Genomic DNA, 27,184 nt, shown 5'->3' on the forward strand with positions numbered 1-27,184 from the left:
GTGAGCTGAATAAACACTGATCACAGAATCAATGGCATCAGTTGTGCCACAGGTCTTTTGTTTTGCTATATTAAGGACCAATATCGGCAGCTTTAATCTGCCCGTAAATGGCCACCTTTACAGAACAATAATTGCTATCTAGAATAAGGAGACAAAAACTGTTAATAAGCTTATTGAATACATACTAAAAGTTAATGTAAAGGTCAGCTTAAAAAACTGTGAACATCATTTATAGAATTACCTGAAAGGGAATTTTTTACTTTGTAAACTCAATAGAGCATTCAGTAGAAAAAACTGTGCAGGAACCGACCCTTGCAGCCAGTTTGTAGATTAGGCCCTCTATGGCCTCACATGATGTCTGTGTGTTATATATGTTTTGCCTCCATTAATAACCAGTTGATCATGCATGTCATGCCATGACATTATGTGATGCTTTGTTAATGAGCCCCTTTATATTCCAGTGTACATTTTACTCTAATGTTTTTGCGTTCTCAAAATAGGCAAAAGATTGTATTTGTATATATGAGATATGTTGTCGTTTCTGGAACCTCTTTCAAGTGTCTCTGAATGTTACCACATGCTCTTTTTAATGTAAAAGCAAGCTGTATTTTAGTATTAATAACCTTCTGAAAGTATTAGGTGTCTCTCCTGAGGTTTGTTTTCTTCCAAGTCTGTTATCGGTTGATATTTGATAGAATAGAGCAAACAATCATGTTATGGTGGGAAAATGATGTCATGTGTGTGAATTCATCTAGTAAGCATTTGATATGGATCCTGGTTAATGTTTAACCCATGAACGCTAAACAAGGCCGCAGATTTCAAATACTTCATTTTAACCTTTTTTTAAGCTTCTTTTTAAAAATAACCTATTACACCTACACTGACAACTTTTTGTAACTGGTGGGACAGTTATTTGACATGATGTATGGTATGGTCACACTCTGTCAGACTGAGTGCTGATCATTATGGACTGTGTTAGTGATGGTGCAAGTCACTGAAAATTGCATACATTTCTTTACTAAACAACTGGATCACTGGTAGCTGCCAGTGCAATTAAACTTGACAGATCCACGTGAGTATAAATAGAAACGCTTGCACTTACCAGCTTGTGTATGCCCTGTAGATATGTAAAGCCACACACAGGCATGACAGAAACTATGTTCCTGTTTTTTTTAAGTAATGAGTTCCAGTTGCAAAGTAAGAAATATTTTTCTATGGCACGCTGGGTGTTGAATTCAATGGAAAACACCTGACTTCACTAGTACGGAATTTTCTCAACTTGAAAATGCACAATGCATTGACAACTGGTGTTATTGAGAGGCAGCAGGGGGTATTGGATGCTTCTTCAGTTAGCTGAAATGTGCTGGCGGTGTAAATGTCCATAGCTTTAAATCTGTTTGCATTTGTCCCCATATGTCTCCCAATATTGGAACCCTCTCCATAAGTGAATGTTTTTCGCCAGCCATGGATTCGCAGTGAAATTCCACCTTTCGCCATGTGCAAATTGTTTTTGCGAAACTGCAGCAAAAATTCACCATGGACCAAATAGTCGTAGAGAAAAAAATGTCCATAAGAAAAAACGCCCATTTTAATGCATTTGGACAAAAAACTCTCCATAAGAAAAAACCCATTGATGTTAATGCATTAGGACAAAAAAGTTGCCATTAAAAAAAAAACGCCCATTGACTTTAATGCATTTGGACAAAAAAACTCGCCTTAAGAAAAAACCCCATTGACGTTAATGCATTAGGACAAGAAAGTCGCCAAAAGAAAAAACACCCATTGACTTTAATGCATATGGACCAAAAAGTCGCCATAAGAAAAAACGCCCATGGACTTTAATGCATTTGGAGCAAGAAAAATTGCCATTTTGTGCAGCTTCGCAAATTTTTTGGCGAAGCAAAACGGGACAGAATCGCTCATCACTACAAGTGTGTATGCTGCACTTCTGCACATTTCATTTTCACTTATGCAGAACTCATTATTTTTCTTTCTTCACGTTTAATTTTACACAGTGAAAGATGTATTCTGAACTCCTCCATTCAACTTACAGTGCTCTCTGTAATTTTCAAAAGAATGACTTTAAACACATCACACAACTTTAGGAGGCCACGTTAAATGACAATGTTAGAATGATATTCAAATATATACACTGCAGTCGTCAACGCATTGTATGATCACTATAACAAAATGAAGATATCCTTTGGCAGGCAGATCAGTTGAAGGATCTGATCAGTTGAAGAATCTGATCATGTTGGAAGGCCCTGGTTGAAGGGGCAGTATTTTTTAATTAGAACACTATTTGTTAAGACTGTGGTTGAAAAAATATAGCGGAATATGTAAATTGCACACATACATGTCAACCTTATGCGTCAACATATTGCATATTATAAAAAAAAGTCTAATCCTTTTCGACACCACTCTACTGTAGCTATAGAAAACCTGTGCTATAAGCTGTGATATCATGTGTATCTCTTGTGTAGGAACTAACTTGCTGCTGAAAACACAGGATTGACACATCACCTGTATAGCCTGGTTTATGATGCTATGATTCATTAAACAATTTTGGTTGAGTTGCTGCCCGGCAGTCACATTTATGGCAAAAGCTCATGATGTCACATAGTGCTTTTTACGGTAATAATCTTCCACCCAAGGGAGATTGCAACTCTCAACAATGGCTGTAAGAAATCTATTCCTGCCTTTTTCCTTGGCTTTTCTGCGACTCTCGGGGGGGAATGAAACATTCATAACATGAAGGAACAACAGAGTTGAAGGAGCAGACGCTAGGATTACTGTGGTCTAAATTGGCATGTCTGAAAGAGCAGGCCTCCAGTTGTAGAAAAGCTTGGAGGAGAGCCTATTCATTTAGTCTTTATTTAGTGAGACCAAATACAGTGGCGGCAGTTTTATTTTGGGCCTTCTTTCGTTATTTCTAAAAGACATTTGCTTGAGACAAGCATCACAAAATAATGCCAGCATAAAAAAAGGATTTCTAATTAGTGGATAAAGAGTGTGAAAGATTCTTCCCTCTCTGGGGAATTGAACCGGTTTAGCTCATCTGCAGAATGATTCTCTTTAGCGCTGAGCCATTAGTACAGCTCTCAGTGAATGTGTTGGTTATTCAGCTTCACTTAGGCCACAGGGAAATCTCTCGACCACTTCACACATTCCAGCATGTGGTTTTTAATTTAATTTATTTATACAAACAAAATTACATTTAGGTCAAGATATGCCTCCCTGATCAGGTGTTCCCAAAATAACTGCTTTCCTCTAAATACTCTGTAAATAATTTACTACAGTCCATTTATAGCTCTTCACTTGTATATTTTTTAAATTGAATACAGTTTATTTAAGGTATTGCAACACTTTGCAAAAGCCTGGAGTGAATATGTTTTAAGTCAGCTGTGGAAAACTAGAATGACAGCAGTATATACAGAATATACGAAAACCTTGGGTGGGAATATAGATTTAGTAGGGGTATGGTAACCATGGTGTCTAAATGGCAGTTGTACACCATACACTGAATGTCATCAGAGACTACCAAACTATTGCCATCTATTTCCTTCTCTTTATATATATATATATATATATATATATATATATATATATATATATATTGCCTTGTACCCCCTACCCCTTTTTTATGATCAGATGAGTACTCTGCTGAGTCAGCAAGGAACAGCAAGGAAGGCATATGCAATGTACTGGCACAAACACATGCTTATCGTATGCAAAAACCAGAATTGAAATCTACTCCCCGTTGTTACATTATATTGATCTGCTGTCAGTGATGTCAAGTAATACCCTGCACTGAAGAATGTTATTGACAGAAGTAGGTATAGACCTAGATAAGGGGTTCTTAACCTATAGCTCAAGACCAAAAAATGGGTCAATTTGCTATTTAGGGTAAGCCACAACGATACCTTTAAGTGGCATGTTCACCTTAAAATTAACTTTTAGTATGATGAGTATGTATGTAATTGGTCTTCATTTTTTATTATTTGGATTTTTAAATAATTTAGCTTTTTGTTCAACTCTCCAGCTTGGAATTTCAGTCCCTATCTGGTTGCCAGGGTCTTATTTATCCTAGCAAACGGGCAATGGTTTGAATGAGAGACTGGAATATGAATAGGAGGTGGCCAGAATAGAAAGTAAAATAAGTTATGGTGGAAAGTAATAATAGCAATAGTGTTTTGGTGCTGGGGGTCAGAAGAAGAAGGGAAATAATTCAAAAACTATACAAAATAAAATATGAAGATCAATTAAAAAGATACTAAGAAATGGCCATTTTATAACAGACTAAAAGTTAACTTTAATACAAATTAAGTTATTACTATTGGAATACAATATTTTTTGTAGAGTTTGTATACAATTGTAGTCACAATAAGATACATAGTTAATTCTAAGATGTAGCTTGGGATTTAATTTGGACTTAATATAGGTCCAATACACTAAATGTGAGCAAAACCCTGATACAGAGCAAATTCCTCAACCAAAAGGTTTAGGATATGGGTTGGGGCAGACTGGCAGATTCGGGGAGATTTAGTCGCCTGTCGACTAATCGCCTCTTCTGCGGGGTGACAATCTCCCCGAACTGCCTTCCGCCTGCTTGAATGAAGAATTGCCTGCGCTAATGCACTCGCATCGCTTCGATTGCCGAAGTCGCCCAAAGTTGCCTCACGAGGAAACTCCAGGTGACTTTGGAAATCGAAGCACCGCGAGTGCATTATCGCAGGTGATTCTTCATTCAAGCAGACGGAAGGCAGTTTGGGGAGATTGTCGCCCTGCAGAAAAGGCGATTAGTCACCAGGCGACTAAATCTCCCCGAATCTGCCCATCTGCCCCATCCCCTCAAATGGTTTGGACCTTACTACTTCATACATTTGTCAGTGTATGAGGATGCAGCAATAATCCACTTGTTTATTCTTATTCTGTTGCTTTTTTAACTTATTATGTTTCAACAGTTGGCGTGTCTGGGTCTTTTTTACATCAACATCTTTTAATATTAAACCTCTCCAGTTGTATAAACAATTCAAGCGCAAGGTTTTCAAATAAAGGTGGTACCAGTGGCGTAACTAGATATTACTGGGCAAAGATTTATTGAAATGGTATACAGTGTCGGAGTGGGACACCAAGGGCCCACCAAAAAACCTTAGACCAGGGCCCACCAAAAACTTTAGACCAGGGCAGGTCCAGACTGAGAATTTAAATAGGCCCTGGCATTTCAGGTACACAGAAGCCCACATAGAGGCCCAAACAGCCCCCACCAGCCCACTAAATACTGACTTTCTATGGGACCTTATTGCAGCACCTCTGGCATTTGCCAGAACCCACAGATTGCCAGTCCGGGCCTGGACCAGGGCCTCAGTACAATTTTTTTCCTCCCCTCAATCAACCTCTATTCTCCTAGTCTCTTTTCTTTACATACTATAATCTATTATTCTATCTATTTAATCTCTTTGTTCTCATAGAAATAGGGAATGGCCATGAAATAGGCCAAATGTTTAGCAGCATGAGGGCCCACTGACAACCTGGACCCACCGGGAGTTTTCCTGGTATCCCGGTGGGCCAGTCCAACACTGATGGTATATGAATTAGGGTCTCATGGGGCCCCCTATACCTCATTGTGGAAGGGTTTGCTTCCTTGGACCCTTCTAGCCATTATAATTAAGCATGTATTACCTGATTCTATATATTTCATTCTGTGGATTCTTGACTACTCAGTCGGTCATAGCTTGAATCTCCAGACCATCATTAGTACTGGCAGAATTATATTAGCTGTTATGTCCGGAGCAAACAGGATGTAAATATTCCCTAACGCCATTAAATCATCTATACTCTGCACCATCGAAATTACATTTGTTTGTGTTATGAAATTACCAAAACTCATATTTGCAGCAGATGAAATTACGAGAAGCAGAACAGATAATTCCATCAAAGCATTAGTTTGAAGAAAAAAAAAATTAAATGAACATAAATTGTTTGGCCCTTTATTTGGAAATCAATAGATTGTGGCTGTTTTAATTCTGTTGGATTACAATGCATTATTTATACAACTATACATAGTTGTTTTGAATAGCTTGTTATTCATTTTGCATTCACTCTTTTTTATCTACTTTAGGCCCTAAATCATCCATATCTTGTTCCTGTATAACCAATGTTCTTTGCGCTATATATATATATATATATATATATATATATATATATATATATATATATATATATATATATATATATATATATATATATATATATATACAATCATACAGACACAGAAAAGTTCAGAAGACCTGCATTGACCTGCATTGCCCCCTAATTATTGTACTTTCAGTTTTACAACTTTGAAATCATTCTGTGTAATTTCCCTGAATGTTAATTCTGACTGAATAAACGACGGAAGTGTTAAGAAATCAGTTGCTGCGTTTAACACAAGAGGGAAAAGTAAAATTATCCTGTCACCAAATGAATGCCTTTTACAGCCTGTCCGTTGTCATCTTCTTACATTTTGTTGCTCAGAGCCATGCGGCACACGAGCGGGTGAGGAAGAGCGCTGAAATGAATTAAAAGTGCATCAAGTATAATTATCTTTGTGCTCCAATTATTCAGTTACTATGACATGCAATTAGATACAAAACAATGGAGGCAGAATGAGGTGGCTTTAGGGAAGATGACATCTTTTCAAAGAGGAATTTCTTACCAAGTCTTAACCTATTAGGAACGTTTGTTTTTTAAAATATATATTTCCTATGTCATTTCGGTCAGATCTAGCTGGAAAAATTGTCTTTTCTTAGAACTGAAGAATACCTGATGTGCAGACTTCACTCATCTTAAATGATGCTTTAGATTTCCTACCTTGCAGACTGTTTTTCCCCATCAACATGTCTGTTTGATTAACTCTTTGAACTTCTAGTTAATAATGTAAGCCCAGCCGCCCCGTGATTGGTGTCTTTCTATAGCAGGTCTCTGGCTGACCTTTGCAGCTGATTTATCATTGTGGAGCTTAGTTGAAATCATACAAATTGGAATGTCAAAAGTGATCTAAAGTTGTCTTTACAGTCATGTCTTTTTTGTGACAGTTTCTTCCTCACTGTAAAAGTAATATAGCGACCATTGAAGCACAAATATAAAAACTGAAGCCATTTGAGTAATTTAGTGGAGGGGGTTGTTTCTGAAAACATAGCTACGACATATGTAAACATTACATATGTAGCTCACCTTAGAAATAACTTTAGTCTTAGAGTAAGCTTGAAGATGGTATTTTTTCTATTTTGAATGGATTTTAAATAATTTGACTTTTTATTCTGTCTATGTGTGTGTAGTTGCCAGGGTCAGAGGCACTTAGCAACCAGTAATACAATCCCGAGGCTATATTTGTATTCTTCACATCATTTTATGATCTCTTATCTTTTACTGTGTGGATGGCAATGGATAAGCTTTTTGCTGCTGGAATACATACCCACCTGTGTGCCATTAGCCTTAGGGTCCCTGTCACTTACAAACAACTGCTGGGCTGATAGCTTGGAATTAGCAGTCTATGCTGGTATACTGTAAATAGATATTCGGTAAAAAAATAAGTAGAAAGTCAGTAACAAAGTAGGTACTAAGTAGGCAATAAGGACTCTGACTGTCAGAAGCCTTATTTTGGGTTCAGAAATAAATCATGTTTTCTAAGTGTGCAAAGAAAAAGTTGCTGTGTTGACAGCCATGCTGAAACTATTAGTTGTTTGAGAAAAAATTGGTTTGTTTGCACTAATGTTTTTTTTTCTTGGGTACGTCAGGATGTTGTAGAGGTCACATCTGTTGGCTTCACTCGAGAAAGGGTTAAAATTATTTGGGGCAGAAAACTTAATGTGGGTGAACTGCAGAAAGAATAAACTCCAGCTGCTGCGTCATGTGGTAAACATCAGACAGGCCGGGCCTGAAACAAAAACCACATACAGTACACAGCTAAGGCAACAATAACAAATTCCGATGGAGTGCTGAATGCTTGTGATTAAGACCACAGACCAAGATAGTGGTTATCTGGACAAGCTGACATGGTTTTGCAGCCGGCCATGCAAACAAAAGGCCCTTGAAATATTGAGATGTGGGAATTGTGGCTCTTTGCATCCTTTTTTATTTATTTATTTTAAAAATGTTGGTTACTCAGTAACAAGCAGCTATAACCTTTCAGATGTTGTTAAACTACAACTCCTAAGTAGGACACTTACAGCTGAAAACTGATTATGGGAATTGTAGTTGAGCAACATCTGGAGGATGTAGCATGTTTTTCCATAGAAAGCATACGTAAGGGTAGAAGTTGTAACGAGATTGAACAATGATTGAATCTAACGCTAATCAGTGTAAAAAACTTTTTTTCTAAGGGTAGAAGTTGTGGTGCCAATTTTTTTTTATTTTGTGCAAACGGTGTCACTTCCAGCACATGGAATCATTAATGGTTTTATCAGCAAACCACTGGTCATAAGTCAGCTGCATGTGTACACACAACTCTGGGACATATTAGCAGCTCAAGGCTGGCTCCCATGCTTCCATTGGGCCTGTATTTTACACTTAAATATACTAAATAGGCCATTGGCAATGAAATACTAGATCAGGAGAGTGCCACTTGCCAACCAGGTGGAAGATACACAAATACACACAAAGGCTGTATATATTAAAATTTTTAGGTCTGACAATTTTATAGATGCTTCTTGTATAAAACTGCAGCGTAATGGGCATGACCTGTGGTGTCTATGATATAAACAGTGTAATCTAACTTTAACAACCTGTGAGAGCAGGGTTATTTCCTGAGAACAGTTTCTTTTTCTATTCCAGAAATATTAGTGAGAACTTGTGGGAAGTAAATGACGGCTTGTGAAATCTAGGAACTGAAAGTAAACATTCTGCAACAGTACATCCTGTTTTGTTCAGTTCTTTGAATGGACTCAATGAGCTAAGGGCTTCATTTGGACTTCTGTCTTTCCTTCATGCAAGTAATATGACATGCAAGAGGTATTATGTAGCGGAAAACACCCAGATTAAACAGTTTTACCAACCACAGAATCAGAGCTTAATAAATGTAGCTCTTTCCAAAGGCCTGCACAACAGTATAGTCAATCTGTGACTCCCTCCACAGTCATCCAGAAGCTGCAATCAAAGTTACACTGTGAGCTGGACATTTATACAATACTTGCCTGTATCAGTGTCGGATTGGCCCACCGGGATACCAGAAAAACTCCCCGTGGGCCCAGGTGTCAGTGGGCCCTCTTTCTTTTAACCATTTGGCCTATTTCATGGCCATTCCCTATTTATTTAAGGGGCTTAATAATGGAAGAATATAATATATTATGTAGAGATAACAAACTAGAAAAAAACAGGTTGAGTGAGGAGAGGAGGAATAATAGTCTGGAAAGTGGGCCCACAGTCTAAGGTTTTCGGGTGGGCCCCTGGCATCCCAGTCCGACTCACTCTTGTGCTGAATTGGCCAAAGTATAAACATTCTTCATTTTGTAAATAAAATACAAGTGCCTTGAATTAATACATACAATTCAGTCAGTATGATTGCAAAGTGTTTTGGTTCTCCAGGTATTGCTTTAAAATGGCTGGCAGGAGACGGGTACTGGCCGGACAATGTTCAGATTTTTTAAGCACAACCAGTCTTCCCAGACTCATGAATCTCGAAGCATCATTTCCCTGCAGTACTTGGCAAACTATAGGAATGCAGCCAGAGCATTTGTCCCTAGACACAATTTTCCAGCACATATATAACCTAAAAGGAAATAAACATGCAGCGGCAGTGAAATTTTCAATACCTACAACAAGCTCATTGTGCTGTGGAACTTCAGACCTTGGTAAACACTTGAAAGGAAGTCCCTTTTTCCATAGAAAAACAATACAACCTGTAATTTATACATCTGGCACTCTACGGGAATTGTTCTTCAGCTGGCGCATAAATTCTGTACATTGATATATCTCAGCATATAAAACTCTAAACAGGCACAAGCTCAATTACTAATGCAGATGCTGAGACTCATAGTAACCGAGATATTTGATTTTGTCTATGTAATGGGCATTAGGCAAATTTTACATTTATCAGAGCAGCAACAGCAAATTGAAACAGTGGCATGCTAGAATGAGGCTTAATACTAAGGGTAACAATAGTACATAGTGCACTGTGAGAAATAACAGTTATAGTTTAGCTCCTACCTGAAAGCAAACTGGAAAAATGTAGTAATGTCAGAAGAATAGGCATATAGGTTGGAAATAAATAACCTTGTGTACTTGATGGTGGTTGTCTTACAGTCTTACACAGGTGTAGAAAACATGGGAACTTCCTACTAGGACGTTATTTGCTTCCCTGGAGTAGGCACTTCTTGTAGCATATTGAATACTGATGGCTTATTGGGTGTATTGCAGGCATTATTTTGCATACTTTAAAAAAATCAGAATGTAAAGCATCAGTAATCTGCCCCCCTTTATCTTGAACAAAGGCCACTTATAATTTGAGTGGAAGGGTGATTGAATCATGAAGAGGGTGACATACACGAATAGTCATGCAAGTTAATTAGTAACTGTGTGTCTTTTCTTTAGCATCCAGTGTTAAAGGAACAGTTCAGTATAAAAATAAAAACTGGGTAAATATATAGCCTGTTCAAAATAAAAAATGTTTCTAATATAGTTAGTTAGCCAAAAATGTAATGTATAAAGGCTGGAGTGATTTGATGTATAACAAGTCAGTCAGGACACTGCTTTTCAGCTCTCTTGGTTTACACTGACTGGTTACCCCGGTTACCAGGCAGTAACCAATCAGAGACTTGAGGGGGGCCACATGGGTAATATCTGTTGCTTTTGAATCTGATCTGAATGCTGAGGATCAATTACAAACTCACTGAACAGAAATGTACCATGTGGCCCCCCTTCAAGTCGCTGACTAGCTCAGAGTTGAATTCTGGCTGTTTTATTAGACATCTGTTCACTCCAGCCTTTATATATTACATTTTTTATTTTGCACAGCCTATCCATTTACCCAGTTTTTATTTTCACACTGAACTATTCCTTTAAGGTGGCCATAGACGCAAAGATCCGGCAAACGAGCCGTTCTTTCCCCGATATGTCACTAACGGGCATGGCTATATTGGGGGTAATCTGAACGTTCGGCCCTATGGGATCGCAATGGGCTCCGGCTCATCACACGGTCCGAAACTCGTACGAATCCTCGATTCGTATGATAGGATCTTTGCGTCTATGGCCACCTTTACAGTTATATATTGTGTTCAGTGCTATTTACATTACAACTCTTTGCAGTAAAAAGATGTTTATGCTTCTTTTACCAGACATCACACTGGTCTACTTAACTGATGTGCTGATTGCATCCATCCTAATAGAAGCTGCGAGAAATGTTTCAATGAGTAACATTGGCGCACATGAAAAACATGTAAAATATATTACGCTATAAATAATTGCGTAGAAATTTACAAAGTGAAGAGTTCCTTTAATGTGATGTTGAGTGGAACTGTACAGATGATATATTTATGCAAAGGAGCTGATAATGACAAACCTTATCTGTCTTTACAGGAAGCGTATGTGGTGGCCGTTTAAATGCCAAAGATGCTGGTTATATCACGTCCCCGGGGTACCCAAATGATTACCCACCTCATCAGAACTGTGAATGGATAATCAGTGCTCCAGAACCTAACCAGAAGATTGTACTCAACTTCAATCCTCACTTTGATATTGAAAAACACGACTGCAAGTAAGATCTATGCACTATTCATGCTTATTCGGTAACATAAGGGTTGCTATAGATTTCAGCCCTTTTTTTCGGCTTTTCCCCATACAGAGGGCTAATTATATGTTATATCCACATCATTCGTTACACGCTCTTGACACGGTGATGTCATATATAAATGTGAAACTCATACTTAGCCATAGAGGTTTTGTCTAATAAAAAAAAGAAAATGTGTTTGTCTCTAATATGTGGAAAGAATTTATCAGGAATTCCTGTTAACCTCCTTCTATTGTAACCGCTTGGAATCCCACTGCTTATGGTAATCAGATGCACACTGCTTTCATAAAAAAACACAGTTGCCAGTGATTATAATAGCATCTGCTACAGTTTCGATGTTAGAAAATATATAATAACCTTTATAGTATGTACTCCAACTCAATTGTTACTGTGGTAGCTTTTAGACTGATTATGCCCACCTTTACATTAATTGTAAATGCAGTTGGGACTTACCTGCTACCTATTTGGAAGAATTCTTACCAGCCTATGATTTGCTTATCTCAACATTTTTTTATGACTCCTTATTAGCCCTCTAAGACACTTAAGATATCTGAAGCAGGTCTTTTTCCAGTATCAGACATGATGTTTCACATGATGTCATTACCCTATGGATTAAACAGAAACCTTGTTTGACCTACTGTGTTGAGGTTTCTTGAATCCTAGCACTAAGTCATTGATTGGTATCGATTGGTCCAACACACTGGAGAGTTTTAGGCCAAGCACCGGCTTGCTGATTGATCTCCCCAATTTCATACTATTTATAAAGCATGTGCATTTTTTTCCAATCACTAATGCACCGATTGAGTCATCTAGCTATGGCCATCACTCAATGGCGTATCAGACCTGCAGATCACTTTTACTTAACCATTAGACTATGCCATCAAATATAAAATTTGCAAGAACCCCATCCAAGAAATTACTTCAGTTGTAGCCATTGGGTTAAATAAGCAGATAAACTACAATTGTTCAGTTCCTTAACTAACTTGAATTCTTTGGCAGAGTTTTTAATATGATGATTCTTTTTGAAATTGAAAAAGGGCTGCTTAAAAGTAGTGTGTTAACGCTAGTATGCACTTTAAATGCATTTTCATGTTCGAATATTCTTGTGTCATAAAATATTGATGCTCTGACCCACATATGCCAGTCTCCATGTGTACATTTTGCAAGACTTCCATGGTACATGTTTACTAAACACCAGGAAGCTGGAAGACATCTTGCAGTTCATTAAAACATAAGTACCTTGATATATAATATTTAATAATGATATTAATATATGCAAAGCAGTTGTTTTAGGAATTATTTTTAAAGTAACAAAGTGCAAAAGATGATTCTGATGTAGAAGGTGTTAAATAGTTTTCTGAATTTATTAATGCATATTGCAACAGGGAAGGTGTTAAAGGCAGAAACATCCATATTGTAAGAATAGGATCATCTGGTATATGCTCAGCTTTACTGTCATAAAGGAAGTGGTAGAATTTAGGCAGGTGAATAATGCCTTTCGTTGCAATATTATAAAAATAAGCTCCAAAAGAAAGTGGTTCATTTTTGAACTGGAAAACTTTTTAACAGAAGAAATGTATTATTTTATAAAAACAAGCACAAAACAAGATAGAAGAATTTATACTGGGATTGTTAAGATACAAACTGCAGAATGGCCTCTTTGTCTTGAACACTAATGTTTGGGGCTAATTATCGGAAGTGTACATTAGTGTAAAAATGGAAGCAGAAATGTGTCTGCCCTTATTCCCTTGACTTCAATTGCATCAACCTGTCACTGCACATGGATGAATATATCTTTAAAATGACACAGAAACATTTTTGGCTTAAAATCTTCTATGTGTGAGCAGTGAAGTTAATCACACCAGTCAAAGGCAATACTGGGAATTATGGTTTATGTTTTGAGAATCTAGTGTTTGAGTGGGACTGCCATCAGAAATCCAAGTGTAATCCTGAGGCCTAGCATAAGGATGCCTAGTTGGGACCCTCTTTATTTATCAAACAGTTCTTTGATTTGATTTCTTATGCTGCCAGATAAAAGTGTCCAGTACAGCAGTAGCTCCCTGGTGGTTCACCTGGCCTAGTGCAGCCAACAGGCAAAGATTTCCTTGTTTCTCATTAGCATTTAAAGAAAAAAAATCAGCTAGTTTAAATTTCCACATGAAAGTATCTTGAGGTAGATGATAAATTGAAAAATCAAGGCTGCAAGCTATTCCCAAGGCCTGTACTCGAGAAAGCAGATTTAGCCATTTTGTTTGCTAGATATAAGCATGGGGAGGGCAGGAGACACACGTATAATCAACATTCTTCATTTCAGTTTAACTATTTGCTGCTTAGATATAGAATCAAATGTTAAAAAAGATTGTATTACAGGTATGGAAACTGTTATCCAGAAAGTTTGGGACCTGGGTTTTCTGAATAAGGGGTCTTTCCATAATTTGGATCTTCATACCTTCTTCTTCTGAAGATTTGTCTGAAGTGTACTAGCAACATTTATTTTATTTCTATAAGGCTCCATGACATTATTGGTTAAACAATTGCCAATTTGACTAGGTAAAACGTATGGAAGCTGTGATATGTTGGAACTATGCTACGAGATTATCTAGTGTGAAAAAACATTAAAATGTGTGCAGAAATCTACGGTTATCTTTTCAAACTGTCAAGGTAGGTGAGCTGGCGTGTTCTGTACAAATCAGGTTAGTCTTACATCTTGAAACAATAGAGAATTACTGCTAGCAGTGCATATTAAGCCAGGCGTGCAAGCTGATTCTGGAAAGTCATGGGTTGGATATCACTCTTTAGCTTTTTGTCATGACAATTACATCAGATTATTTGAAGAACTCCAGGTTATAGAATAGCTATAGATCTTAGCCACTGAAAGCCAAATGTATATTCATCCTCAATACAGCAGGAGTAGACAATGCAGGCATAAGATCAGGCATGTTTTTGTGTTATTTATAATATCTATCATAGCAGATGCCCCATTGGGCCTCGGAAAAAGGTCGTGGAACAACCTGCCCCCAACCCCACTAAATAATCAATCTGTTTTAAAAATGCATCATATCAATTCTGAAATCTGGGGTTAATTTTTTAACACAACACTGAGACAGATCCATTGACCTGCCTGCATATTTATGGGATGTCAGTGGCCATCCCTAGAGTTTTGCTGCTCATGGTTCTCTAAATTACTCTTTGCTTTTAGAGAAATCTTTAGGGATGCCTGTTACCTAAACATCACTAACTGATCCTGCTCATGGCACAGCCTCTGTAAACAGCATTATCTCAAGCCCCATCAAGACATTATTACAAATGTCTTTAACCCCTTGCCTGCAAATAAATACCCTGACTATTTTTAATTGAATCTGTCTACTAAATTCAAATACTAATCCACATAAAATATCCCCTTGGCCATTGTTGAGCACAATGTTTGTGTATAATGAGAATATTGGTGTAACGCGCAAACCTACAATTTAATCGTATGCATTTATCAATTGGCCCAGTCTTTGGAATGTACTCCCTTGTAGTTAATTCTGGTGCTGCCAAATCAAGATGTTCTTTTTCAGTCTACATTTTACTAATCTTGAGAGTGGTGACTGAATTTCAGTGATTTTGTCATCTAACCTCTGTTATCTGATCTCCCGAAGCATAGAGGATGAGTGCATGGATTGGTACTTATTTTGTATTTCGCTGGTGACAGTGACATTTTCAGCATTGTCCACGCTGGGAGACTGTATCAAAGTCTGACCCTCCAGCCCATTTCACTTTAAGCTTTGCTCATTTTTATTGAGCTCTGGGAAATCTAATAAAGTGTTGCAGAAGGTAATTGATTCCTAACTCACAAGGCTTTCTTACTTGAGGGACATCAAGGCTATTGAGGCATATTCAAGTGCACAGTGGTATTACTATATCAACTTTAATTTTAGGTCCCCAACATATACAAAGATGAACCTGTTTTACCAATATATGTTGAAATTGCTCATTAATCAGGGCCTCATGGGGCTCCCTAAACCTCCTGGGCTGCCCTGCAGCCACAGGGTCTGCTTACACTGTATTATAGAGGTGCACAATGCGCCTGGAGTTGGACTGTCCTGAACTACATATACTGGCTAGTCTTCTACTTGTTGCATATAATTTGGATTTATTCAACCTGTGACCCACCAATTTTCTTGGAACAGTAGTTTAAAACAACTGAAAGGCAGCAGGTGGCCAACTATGTTAACATCTCTCAATAAGCTGCCAACCATCCATTCTAAGCTATCCTCAAGCATACTGTCAGTATTTAATCCACTGAATTTAGCATTTTATCCTTTTTATGACCTCATCATTTCCTTCTGTATTCTATTTCATCATTACTGTCTTATGCTTCCCAGAACCAGTCCACGATATTAAAAGGGCACTCGTTAAATACAATTCTGAGATATAAAACAACCAGCATCTTACAACGAAATATAAATCAATGTATTCATCCTTGTGTAGCAGAGATTTTGCAATGGCAGCAGTCTTTCTAGACGAAGCAAGCTGGGTGGCACCACTTCTTTCCTGTCATCTTTTGGCTAATTTATACCCTTTTTCTTTGATGAAGGAGGATGTTCCAAAATTGGTGTTCTGGATTTAAAACTGTAATTAAACTCCAGCTTAGACATATTTATAGAGATGATTTTAGGGGGCAGAAAAAAGCTTTAATTAATGTGTAAACTGTTTGAATGACAGCCTACAGAGAACCCAAAATTAAACACAGGCATAATTTCTGACAATGGTTAAAATGATTTCTATTGTTAGTCCACTTAATTCAGCCATCCAAACATTTCAGAATGACACCAACATAGAATATCTCCTTTATAAAACGAGACTCCTTTAGCATGTAATATGCTGTATTCTGTCGTTACACTGTGACAGCAAGCAGGGGGACCAGCTGTTTAAGAGTTAAATAAAATGCTCACATGATAGCTGTTTATCCACTGATAGGATCGTTCCTGCATTATAACTTGTCATGTGCAATGTGTTTCAGTTAGGAGCCTCTCTTTCTTTATCTCTTTTTCTCCCTGTCTCTGGCTCTGGCTGATAAGAGAGAATATCAGAGAGCCCATGATTTAAAGCTAGAATGGAAAATTCAGCCTGTTCCTTCTGGTAACGTTTACGGTAAATTAAATGTATGAAGGGATGAATGACAAGGGAAATGGCTAATAACATATATACATTTCATAATTTGTATTTTTATCTTTTATATGTGCCCCTGTTTTGTTTGCCTTTCTTCCTGTGCCTTTGTAATGTGTACGCTTCACTATCTCAGTAATAACAGTTGCTTATCACTCACACTGAGGCAACTTTCTATCTATCTATCATCTATCTATCTATCTAGCTATCTATCATCTATCTATCTATCTATCATCTATCTATCTATCTATCTATCTATCATCTATCTATATCATCATGATCTATTTAAACCATTGAAATAAGCACCCTGGTGCTGCCTGGCTCAAGGCTACAAAGCTGGATTTGGTCCTTCAGTGGGTTTCTATTGACTTGAACATGCCCAATGAATTCTATGTAAGACCTTATCATTTTTGGTCCCAGAACATGGTGTGGTTAGATATTGCCTCATTATTATGTTGGATGGTATTGCTTAAGACAGCTTCACTGACTCTGCTCCCAGCAGGACAGATTTGTGGAGAGGCCACAGAGGCCTGGTCCAAGGGAGGCAAAATTGTAGGGGAGGCAGCTCAGCCGAATCCTTAAGGTGCAGTGGGGACAAGCATTGCTGGGGGGGGTTTGGTGCACATGAAGGTCGTCGGGCGCAAGGACCATATGGCCTAGGGGCGTTGCAGAGGGAAATCCAGAATGCTGCTCCTCGGGACAACTTTTAGATTCTGCTTAATTTGTGGGGCCCTTCAGGGGGCATCGACTATTATCCAGTGCCAATCCAGGCCCTGTGCGCCTTGACAATTAAGTAGAATATCACCTCATTTTCTATGTGCTATAGAGCACACCTTATCATTCTTACTTACGACACACTTCAACCCTGCCTTTTCCTGCTGTATAAGCCCTGCCTTTTCCTGCTGTATAAGCCCTGCCTTTTCCTGCTGTATAAGCCCTGCCTTTTCCTGCTGTATAAGTCCCTCCCCTTTTGCAGTCATGGAGTCTGTCTGGACACCCTACTGTCACATTTGCCCTGACAGGACTCCCACTTCTTCCCCCGTGTCGGTGGCCCTCGTGCTATCTGTATACAGCTACTAGAGGGGTGCCTATATTAAACTTCTTTGCCAACTAAAGTAAAATGTAAGCACCCAAAATGGTATGTTTGTGTGTGCGCGCATTTATTAACATAAAACGAAGTGATACAATTCTGAAACTGTCAGCAATATAATGTATCTATATGTAACATTTTCTGGCTGTCATAACAATAAGTATACGTAAGCAAAATGCTGTGTGTTTATTCAGACTTATGTATAGAGGCTTATTGTTTTCCAGACAGTAAATAGCATTTACAAGTGTGGTGAACAGGCACAGTGTGGAGTTTTAACATCTTATTTTCATGCCTGAGGCGCAGATAGTGGAGCTGGGGGAATATTCTCTCACTGTTTGAGATGTCTAGCAGATCACTCATCTTGCAGAAGATTGCTTGGGAGATAGCTGCTGAGTGAAAGGAACCCACAGAAGCAGAACACCGCACCGCTCTGTCATCTGCACTGCTGCTATGTACAAATCTATTCCCAGGCCATGGAAGTGTTGCAGCCCCAGTCTTGGGTTTCTTCCTGACCGCCCCTCTGATGAAGGGGATGGGAATACAGTTGTTTTACATGGCAGTATCCTTGTAAACAAACAAAGGGGAGAAGCCTGAGACTGCTGCAGGAAGTCATTTTACAAGGTGTTAAAGTGCCATTCATGGTCGTGATGATGGTTTGGGCTAGGAGGGGAGAGAGTAAATAAACATCTGCCGGGAACATTAACTCCTGCATGGCCGCACTAGCATGAGGATCCAGTGCATCGGAAAATGGGCAAACTCTAAATGAACAGCAGCATTTAAAATCCTTCTTTTTGTGGTTGGAAATTACTCACCTACTTAGATTTTAAGCTGTCTCCTTCCTCCTCTGTTTCATTTCACACAGCGCTTAATCATTATCAATGTATATTTATATGTGATTCTTACAATGTTTGTCCCCCCTGTCTGTACTATTACTGTACTGTAAAATATGTATCCAAGTAGTGCTATATGGAGGACGATATATATACCCCATCAGTTCTTCCAGGGTTTTACAGCTGGTGGGAACTGCAACTCCCAGCTGCAATTTGTAATTCATAACGCTTATAGGGTTACAACTTGACATGCCCATGTAGTAATTAATGATGGAGGTCTAAGGAGACATCCATCACCCTAGCATAGAAGAATATTAATGGTAAAGTAATGACTAAGTGCTGTACATTTACTGATTAATGTATAGAATTGTGGATTGTGTTTATGTATGGGGTATGTTCTTTCCCCTTCACTCTTTGCTGTGTGACATAGAATACACTGTAAAAGAAAACAGTTTGATGTATGCTTCTGAAAACAGCCGCACATTGCTAAAGGGGAAATTTAACTCATTTATAAACAGAAAATATTTAAGTTTTCATTATGTACAGTAAACGTATCCTTTTCTGTACATGGAAAGATATTTTATGTGTTCTCTTCTGTGTATGCAGAGGCACCATCATGTATGGTATGGCCTCATACCTCCTCACCTAGGGGGTCCTAATTATTCCAGTTTCCTGGGTCCCATGGGCGGTAAGTAAAAATTAAAATGCTCCATGCACACATGACCATGCTCCTTATCCACCCTTGTCACATCTTATTTTGTTCATATGGTGGCCCTGTATGTATGTATGTATCAGTGTGTTTTGAATGCTTCTATATTGCTACCTCCATAGTTCTCAACGAAAGAGTGCTACACTGCTACTGTCAGTCTGCAGATGTTATGCCCCCAAATAAAGGGGGTTCTTTATTATAGTCCAAAAGCTAAAAACTCAAATAATTTGTTACAATAAAATCCAAATTTGTAGTGGACAAGATTTCAAGATTTATTATACCCTGAGGATGCAAAAAGTCCAAATCCAAAAATCTTCAACCTGTTGAGGTCCTGTAGAAGTCAATGTCAGAGGCACTATTAGCAATTTGAAGATATTACACTTAGTGCTTTTCCGCAATTATTCCGAATTCAAACATAGGCATTCAGACATTTTGTCCGTCAAAGAATTTTCGTGGTTTTCGCGCAATCCAGAAAAGTCGCAGTTTTCACAGGACAATCTGAAAAAATAGCATTTTTTCCATGATTTTTTTGTGTTTTTTTCAATGATAAATAAGGGATTCTAGCTTGGTCTGACTTTTTTTATTTAAAACATCTGAAAAATTTGGATTTTGATAAATAATCCCCTAGATGTCTGTTATTGCCTTGCAGCTCACTAGTGCTAGTTCTAGGTTGGTTCCTCATCAGATACGAGAGGTTCCCGGAGCTCTTCTGTATTTGCTATTGTTCCTTGTGGACTTAGCTAGTTATTAGAAATGCGTGCTCTTATGACTATGTTCCTTCAGTCTTTTTGGCTTTCATATTTTATCTCAGATGACGTTTTGTTGAATGTAGAGTTCTGAGCTTATGACAAAAAGTCTCTTTGTTATAAGGGAATGTTATTAGTTAGGGCTAAGGGTTTCTAAGAAAGGCTAGATGATAAAAGGAAAAGAGTCCAGAGGGATATCAAAGACAAAAATGCTGCAGTTTGTACAGTTCTTTCCTGCTTTGGTTCCAACATGACATGCAATGTAAAACATATGGCTGTGGAAGGGATCTTGTGAATCTTTCCAGAACTGTATCCTGTATTCAACAGGCAGAAATGCTGCCTGTGCAGATTGTTTACGTAAACACGGTGCATACTTTGACATGTATTACTCCCCCCAAAAAGTTGCGCGTTCGCACTAAATAAACAGCAAGGGTTAAGCCTGCATTTCTTTGCCTTGAGTGCCAGTGTTTTCTACTTATCCTGATCCTGCCATACTATGGACACATACATATATACATTTTCAGGTAGATGTATTTAATATCTAGAATTGCATTTAGTTAGGTTAACACAATATTTAGCGGATCCAGAGACTTTTTCTGGCCTACATTTGTATTAAATTAGCAGTCCATAGTCTGTGAGGCTGGCCCACTATTCCTGTGCAATTGAATCCACACATTGTGCAGATCGTTTGCTTTTTGAGAAGTGGCTTAATCTGATCATCCATAATATACTGCTGCTTGGCAGTATTGGCAGTATTATACACCAAACACATTCCTAGAAGTAATGGTGATAATTGAGTGAAGTCTCTGGAGGTTGCCTTATTTGAGAAAAGTAGTGTAGTAATGCTTTCTCTTAAGTACAAATACAAATACAGAGAGATGAGGTTGTGTGTAGTCAATAATTTATGACTTCATCATTTACTTTGCATTTAAATTGAAAGTATATGCACAATATAAATTACCATCAAAATATACAACATCCTGTAATATGTGTAGCATAGTCAGCGTTTTTCTGCTATTGACACATGTCCTTGAAATGCTATGTTTTCAGATAGTCTGTTTGTGTGAAGAAGCTATTTAAGCACAAATAAAAACTGACTAATCTCACATGTAATTCATTTTCTTGGTATATCTCAAGAGGCATGTATCTTTTCTGGCCATTAAACTATATGTCACTTTATTGCATTTAATAAGCTCTGTCTATAGCAGTAGCTGCAGTTCAGCGACAGATGGAAAACCCACAGCTTGACAACAGGAATTGTTAAATAGCCACTTAATGTATCTCATGCTAAACTGACATTTTCTTTTTCCAATAGGTATGACTTTATTGAGATTCGGGATGGCGATAGTGAGTCAGCAGAGCTATTAGGAAAACACTGCGGAAACATAGCTCCCTCTACCATCACGTCATCTGGATCCCAAATGTACATTCGCTTTACATCGGACTATGCCCGGCAGGGGGCTGGATTCTCACTGCGCTATGAGATCTTTAAAACAGGTCAGTATGCTGAGCCAGCTGAAGTCATGTAATGGTTGATTGATTAATTGCAATGATGTGCAAAGGTGTGTGTACTCCTTCTGGAATATCTTTTTTTCTATGTTTAACTAACTTTTAAATTAGTTCTGAAACGGCAAATCAAAAGATTCATCTTTGGACATGGGGGGTTATTATTTAGATGTGTCTTTACTTAATACTTTGTGAAGTGTTTAATGGGACAGTTGGTCAAATGAGTGCTGTTTGGCCCTCTGAGTGTGTGGTCAAATGGCAGAATATTGGTTAGATAGCATGTGTGTGTGTGGCCTGCTTTAATCATTGGGAACTGCCTCTGTGTGCTGCTCTGTGACAAGTAATTGGTCACATTTTGGGTTGCTTTCAATTGTGATTAATCCCCTCTGGAAATAGAAAGTGAATAATATTGACCCAAATTACATGATGTTCAATATTAAACATTATTCCGTTTTATTGCAGACGAGTATTTGAAGTACCTGCAAGCCTGAGATGTGTATATGTGGGTATTCTGTACACTAAGTCAAATACATGTCTTTTTTTATATCACAAAGTGCTCCCTATTGTGTATTGTACTATGAATGGCACACACAATGTGTCTATTCACAATGAGGTGCCTCTAGGAATGCAAAGCTCTCTTGTACATCAAGCCATCATTTTGTATTACCAAAAGGAGAAAGGAAAAGCGCTTTTTTGTTTTGCCATAGATCATATGTATCACTGTGTAAAATGAAGAGATCCCTTATAACCCAGCTCACTATTACTCATTCTGACAAATTGCTTTGATTCAAATTGATGCATATACTAAATCAATAGATGTTTATGGCCGCTAATGCCCACGTCCGAGTCAGCCTTAAATAAGCTTGGAGCAGATAAGCTGAGTGTACTGTTAGATCTTTGCAGATCATTAGGATATTCACATTATAGCCTTTCCAGTCAGGTAAAACAAGTCAAGTATTGAAGTCAAGGGCAAACATACTGAAGGACAGTCACATTTTACAACCAAAGACACAATGTTTCACTCCTTTACTACCTGTAAATCGTTTATTTTTTTCTCTCTATTAATTTTAGATATATCTGTCTAGTCTAGTAAATTCTTCATTCAAATTAATTTAGCCTGTACAGAAACAGTAGGGTATTAAATATTAAATAAATGCTGCTATGTTGCTCCAGAGACAGTCCCAATCTTTGCATGCTAATTGTATACACATATAAAGATAACAGGTGCAAAAACCTGTTTTCTACTTCTTTCACCCAGAGGGTTGTACTCAAGGCCAAATTTAATGCTGGTGCGCCCCTAAGCCACAAGCCCCCTATCACCCTCCACCCTTGCACTGTATTAAATGCCCCATAGAGTAGCAACAAGAAAACATAATAGTGTATATAGACAGTATAGCAGTTAGAATATGATGGTATTTTTCTTATATGGATTATTTTTTATAAACATTCATGGGAAGTGAACGATCAGAGTTATTTGCAGAATGCATGATGAAATGTGCTTTTCTGCCAAGTGAAATGCAAATGTGCGATTTCGGAATTAAGTTTTGTGGCTAGTCAAACAATACTTTTCTCTAAGCCAAGCCCCACATTTTCCTATAAGTTTTTTTTCCAGCAGTTATCCATCAAGAATACTGGGGTTAAGTGCATCCTCCTCCTCTGTCAACAGCCTTCTTTGTGCTCGTTGGGAAGCCAATGGGTCAGAGTGCCTGGGGCTGCAGAGTAGGGATGACCACTGCAGGGTCAAGTAGAACATAACAGAGACTGTCTCTGCTGTGTCTCAAAAGTGGCACTATTCACATTTTATTTTTGGGATCTTATCATGGAGAGCTCAGAATTAAAGAAATGTATGTAGAATATAAAAAGCCACCAACCTAAAAGAAAGAGTGCCAGATTTATGGCACTGATAGGACTAGAATGCTGACAGGGACTTAAATGTTTTTAGTATGTGGCCAGTTTGTAGCTGTTAACACAATACATAAAAAGCACCTCTTCCAGCCTATTAAATTTCTCTTTTTTGAGCAGGATATAAACACGAGTTTCCTAGACTTCTTTTTATATGTATGTTGAAACCTGGTACTCTTTTACTGTAATTGAACTACTTGTCCAGAGATCCTCACATAAACCCTGACATAAATCAAGGAAGATGGTTAAAAATAGTGTGTGTCTGGGGTGACTGTTAAAGGAAAACTATACCCCCAAAATGAATACTTAAGCAACAGATAGTTTATATCAAATTGAATGACATATTAAAGAATCTTACCAAACTGGAATATATATTTACATAAATATTGCCCTTTTACATCTCTTGCCTTGAACCACCATTTCATGACTCTATCTGTGCTGCCTCAGAGATCACCTGACCAGAAATACTACAACACTAACTGTAACAGGAAGAAGTGAGGAAGCAAAAGGCAGAACTCTGTCTGTTAATTGGCTCATGTGACCTTACATGTGGTTTGTATATGTACACAGTGAATCTTACAATCTCAGGGGGCGGCCCTTATTTTTTAAAATGGCAGTTTTCTATTTATGATTACCCAATGGCACATACTAATAAAAAAGTATATTATTATGATAATGGTTCATTTATATGAAGCAGGGTTTTACACATGAGCTGTTTTACTCAGTATCTTTTAATAGAGACCTACATTGTTTGGGGGGTATAGTTTTCCTTTAAGTCCATTCATGTTGCAAAACCCCTCAGTATATGGTGTGGAAAATGGTACCTAACTGTGCTGGCTGTGTGAGACAGGCAGAGAAACATTTTAGCAGTCCCTTCTTCCAGAAGCATTCAGATGTGTTCTGCATAAGTCATCTAGCTATTGTCTTGGGTCTTACATACTGTATAAGATTGTGCGTGAGCAGAATTTTAGAGCAGGTTCTGCATACACATCGGCCTAACTTGTAGCAACGCTGTGTACCAGAGTGAAATATTTATGCACATAATACAGAAGAAAGGGAAGATTTGGGAATAATTAAATAGGAAAGCTGAAGGTTGAAGGTTACTGGATATATGTGTCTGAAATTGCAAAAACAGCTACCTCTCAGCATGTTCACTTATCTGGATAATAGGCTATTAATAGTTGATATTAGTAGTCATTTCTTTTATTGAATACTTTGGTAGAACCTAAAAGCAATAGAAAAAAAAAATTGATTTATAGAGATAAAAGACATCAACTGCTACTATAAACATTTTGGGATGTCAAGCATAAACACATACGTAAAGGTGAACTAAGCATAAAAATATACTCTGCTAAACTATGTGTATTAACAAAACTTGTATTCTAAGAAAATAATACATTGCCACTCTTCCTTCCTCTGTTCTAATTGTAAAGTTACTTTTAACACAGAGCAAGACACTACTTGATATACTTACACGGTTACAAGGTAAGGGCCTGGTTACTGGTCCTAGTTAAAGTCCTGCAAACAAAAAAAAAATATTCCATACACTGTAGATAGCATTTGATATTGTCATTTTTGCCTCATACATCCAATTAATTGTGTTATTTGGGTTTTCTTCCTTGTGTTTCTTATGAATGCTTTTTTTGCTCTCTCTTTGGTTCTGTATACATAAACATTTATAAGAAATATATTCAGTTTTCTGGTATAGGTGCAACTTTTCTTTAATGAGTAAGCACTATTTTAAACAGGGTGTATCTGTCCAACTATCTAACATAAAAGTTGGTATATTTTGTTACTGTCTGTGCAGGATCTGAAGATTGCTCTAGGAACTTCACCAACAGCAACGGTACTATTGAGTCTCCCGGCTTTCCAGATAAATATCCCCATAATTTGGACTGTGTGTTTACCATTGTGGCCAAGCCAAAGATGGAGATCATTTTACAGTTCCATACATTTGATCTGGAACATGACCCGCTCCAGGTTGGCGAGGGAGACTGCAAATATGACTGGTTGGACATCTGGGATGGAGTTCCAAGTGGTAAGATTGCAAATCCACCTTTCCTTCTCTACAAGTAGCTCTTTCTCATGCTTGCTTAAAATGTAAATTACAGTAGAATGACCATTTTAAGTTTTTCAGGGGACCCAACAGAAATGGTTTAAAATCTGAGAAAATATATGTATTATGCAATTTATATTGGAGGAACACAAAAAAAACTGTTTAAAATGAGAGAAAACTTAAAATCGTGGTATGTGAAATTGAGGTTTTACAATATTCCATATACTCTTGCTTTGGTAAACCATGCTGTAAAGGCAGACCACTTGGTCCTTCCAGAAAAGGCTTTCATTATCACTATATTGTCAGTCTACAAAAAATGCTTATTTGCTGATGCTGAGAAAAAAGTGCTTGATCAATCCCATCAACGATAGCTTAGTCAAAATTAGCTTGTTTTAAGCAAACAAAGGCTATGTGTCCAGTGATATGTAACTGGTCATTCTATCTGCCCCATACTAAACTGAAATTATAATTTTAAACTTAAATAGTGGCACTTCAATATAGTCTACACTGCAAGTAACAGAACCACGCTTACCAGCTAATTAGAATTTACTGGAACCTATAATATTTCTGAGACGCTGATGTGAAATAAAATGAATGGGACTGACTCCAAGCAATGAGACTAACAGTCTGGATGTTGACCAGGATATCTTATTCCAGCAGTAAAAGTATTAACTTGCCATGTCTTCCTGTGACATGTTTTATTATTTTCTTGCTCCTTATTCCGACTGTCAACAGCACAGCAATGCTGAGCCTACTAGCACTTCCTATAAATCAGCCTCTCTGCCCTTTTCTTTCTGCCTTACATTCATGATAATAAGAAATCAAATCACTACCATTTGGACTGCAGTGTATTGGATGGGATTACTGGAAGTTGCAGCTGCACCCTGCTTACACCATTACTGCCGTTGTCCTGTGTGGCAGATAAGAAAGCAGTGGAGTGCAATTAGGGGAACACAGAACCATGTGTCAAGCTCAGTGCCCTCAGCTGATAATATTAGCACTTTCATTTTTCTTTACAGTGGGCCCCTTGATTGGCAGGTATTGTGGCACCAAGACCCCGTCAGAAATCCGCTCATCAACTGGAATCCTTTCACTCACCTTTCACACTGACATGGCGGTGGCTAAGGATGGCTTTTCAGCTCGATATTACCTTGCCCCTCAGGAAGTCCCTGAAAGTAAGTTGAAAATCCTTCTACAAGGCTGTCAGGCTATGACAGCACAGCTTTTCATCTAACTGTGAGCTTGTCAGACAGCTCATCTTTTTTGTTGGAAAACCAGAATTATTCTCATTTCCCATTTCACTTTCTATTAGCAGCATAAGTGACAGGCTAGTCTCGCCTGCTATGGGATGTAGCCAACGCTAAAATCCTATGGCGTTAAACCATTGTTCATAATATCTTCATTTTTGATTCTGATTGTGTCTATCATTT

The 27,184-nt window shown here is 37.9% G+C and overlaps 1 protein-coding gene across 3 annotated transcripts in view; it reads left to right on the forward strand.

Annotated features, from left to right (window-relative positions):
- Positions 1–27,184, forward strand: part of nrp2.L (neuropilin 2 L homeolog) — a 96,191-nt gene that overhangs the window by 14,922 nt on the left and 54,085 nt on the right. For all 3 annotated transcript variants that reach the window (XM_018236183.2, XM_018236182.2, XM_018236184.2), the window contains exons 2-5: positions 11,554–11,731; positions 21,606–21,787; positions 25,506–25,736; positions 26,774–26,929. In XM_018236183.2, coding sequence (XP_018091672.1) covers positions 11,554–11,731; positions 21,606–21,787; positions 25,506–25,736; positions 26,774–26,929 — 747 coding nt within the window. The remainder of the gene's footprint in view (positions 1–11,553; positions 11,732–21,605; positions 21,788–25,505; positions 25,737–26,773; positions 26,930–27,184) is intronic.

Source organism: Xenopus laevis, chromosome 9_10L (genome assembly GCF_017654675.1).
Source record: "Xenopus laevis strain J_2021 chromosome 9_10L, Xenopus_laevis_v10.1, whole genome shotgun sequence".
In the NCBI taxonomy this organism is placed as follows: Eukaryota; Metazoa; Chordata; class Amphibia; order Anura; family Pipidae; genus Xenopus; species Xenopus laevis.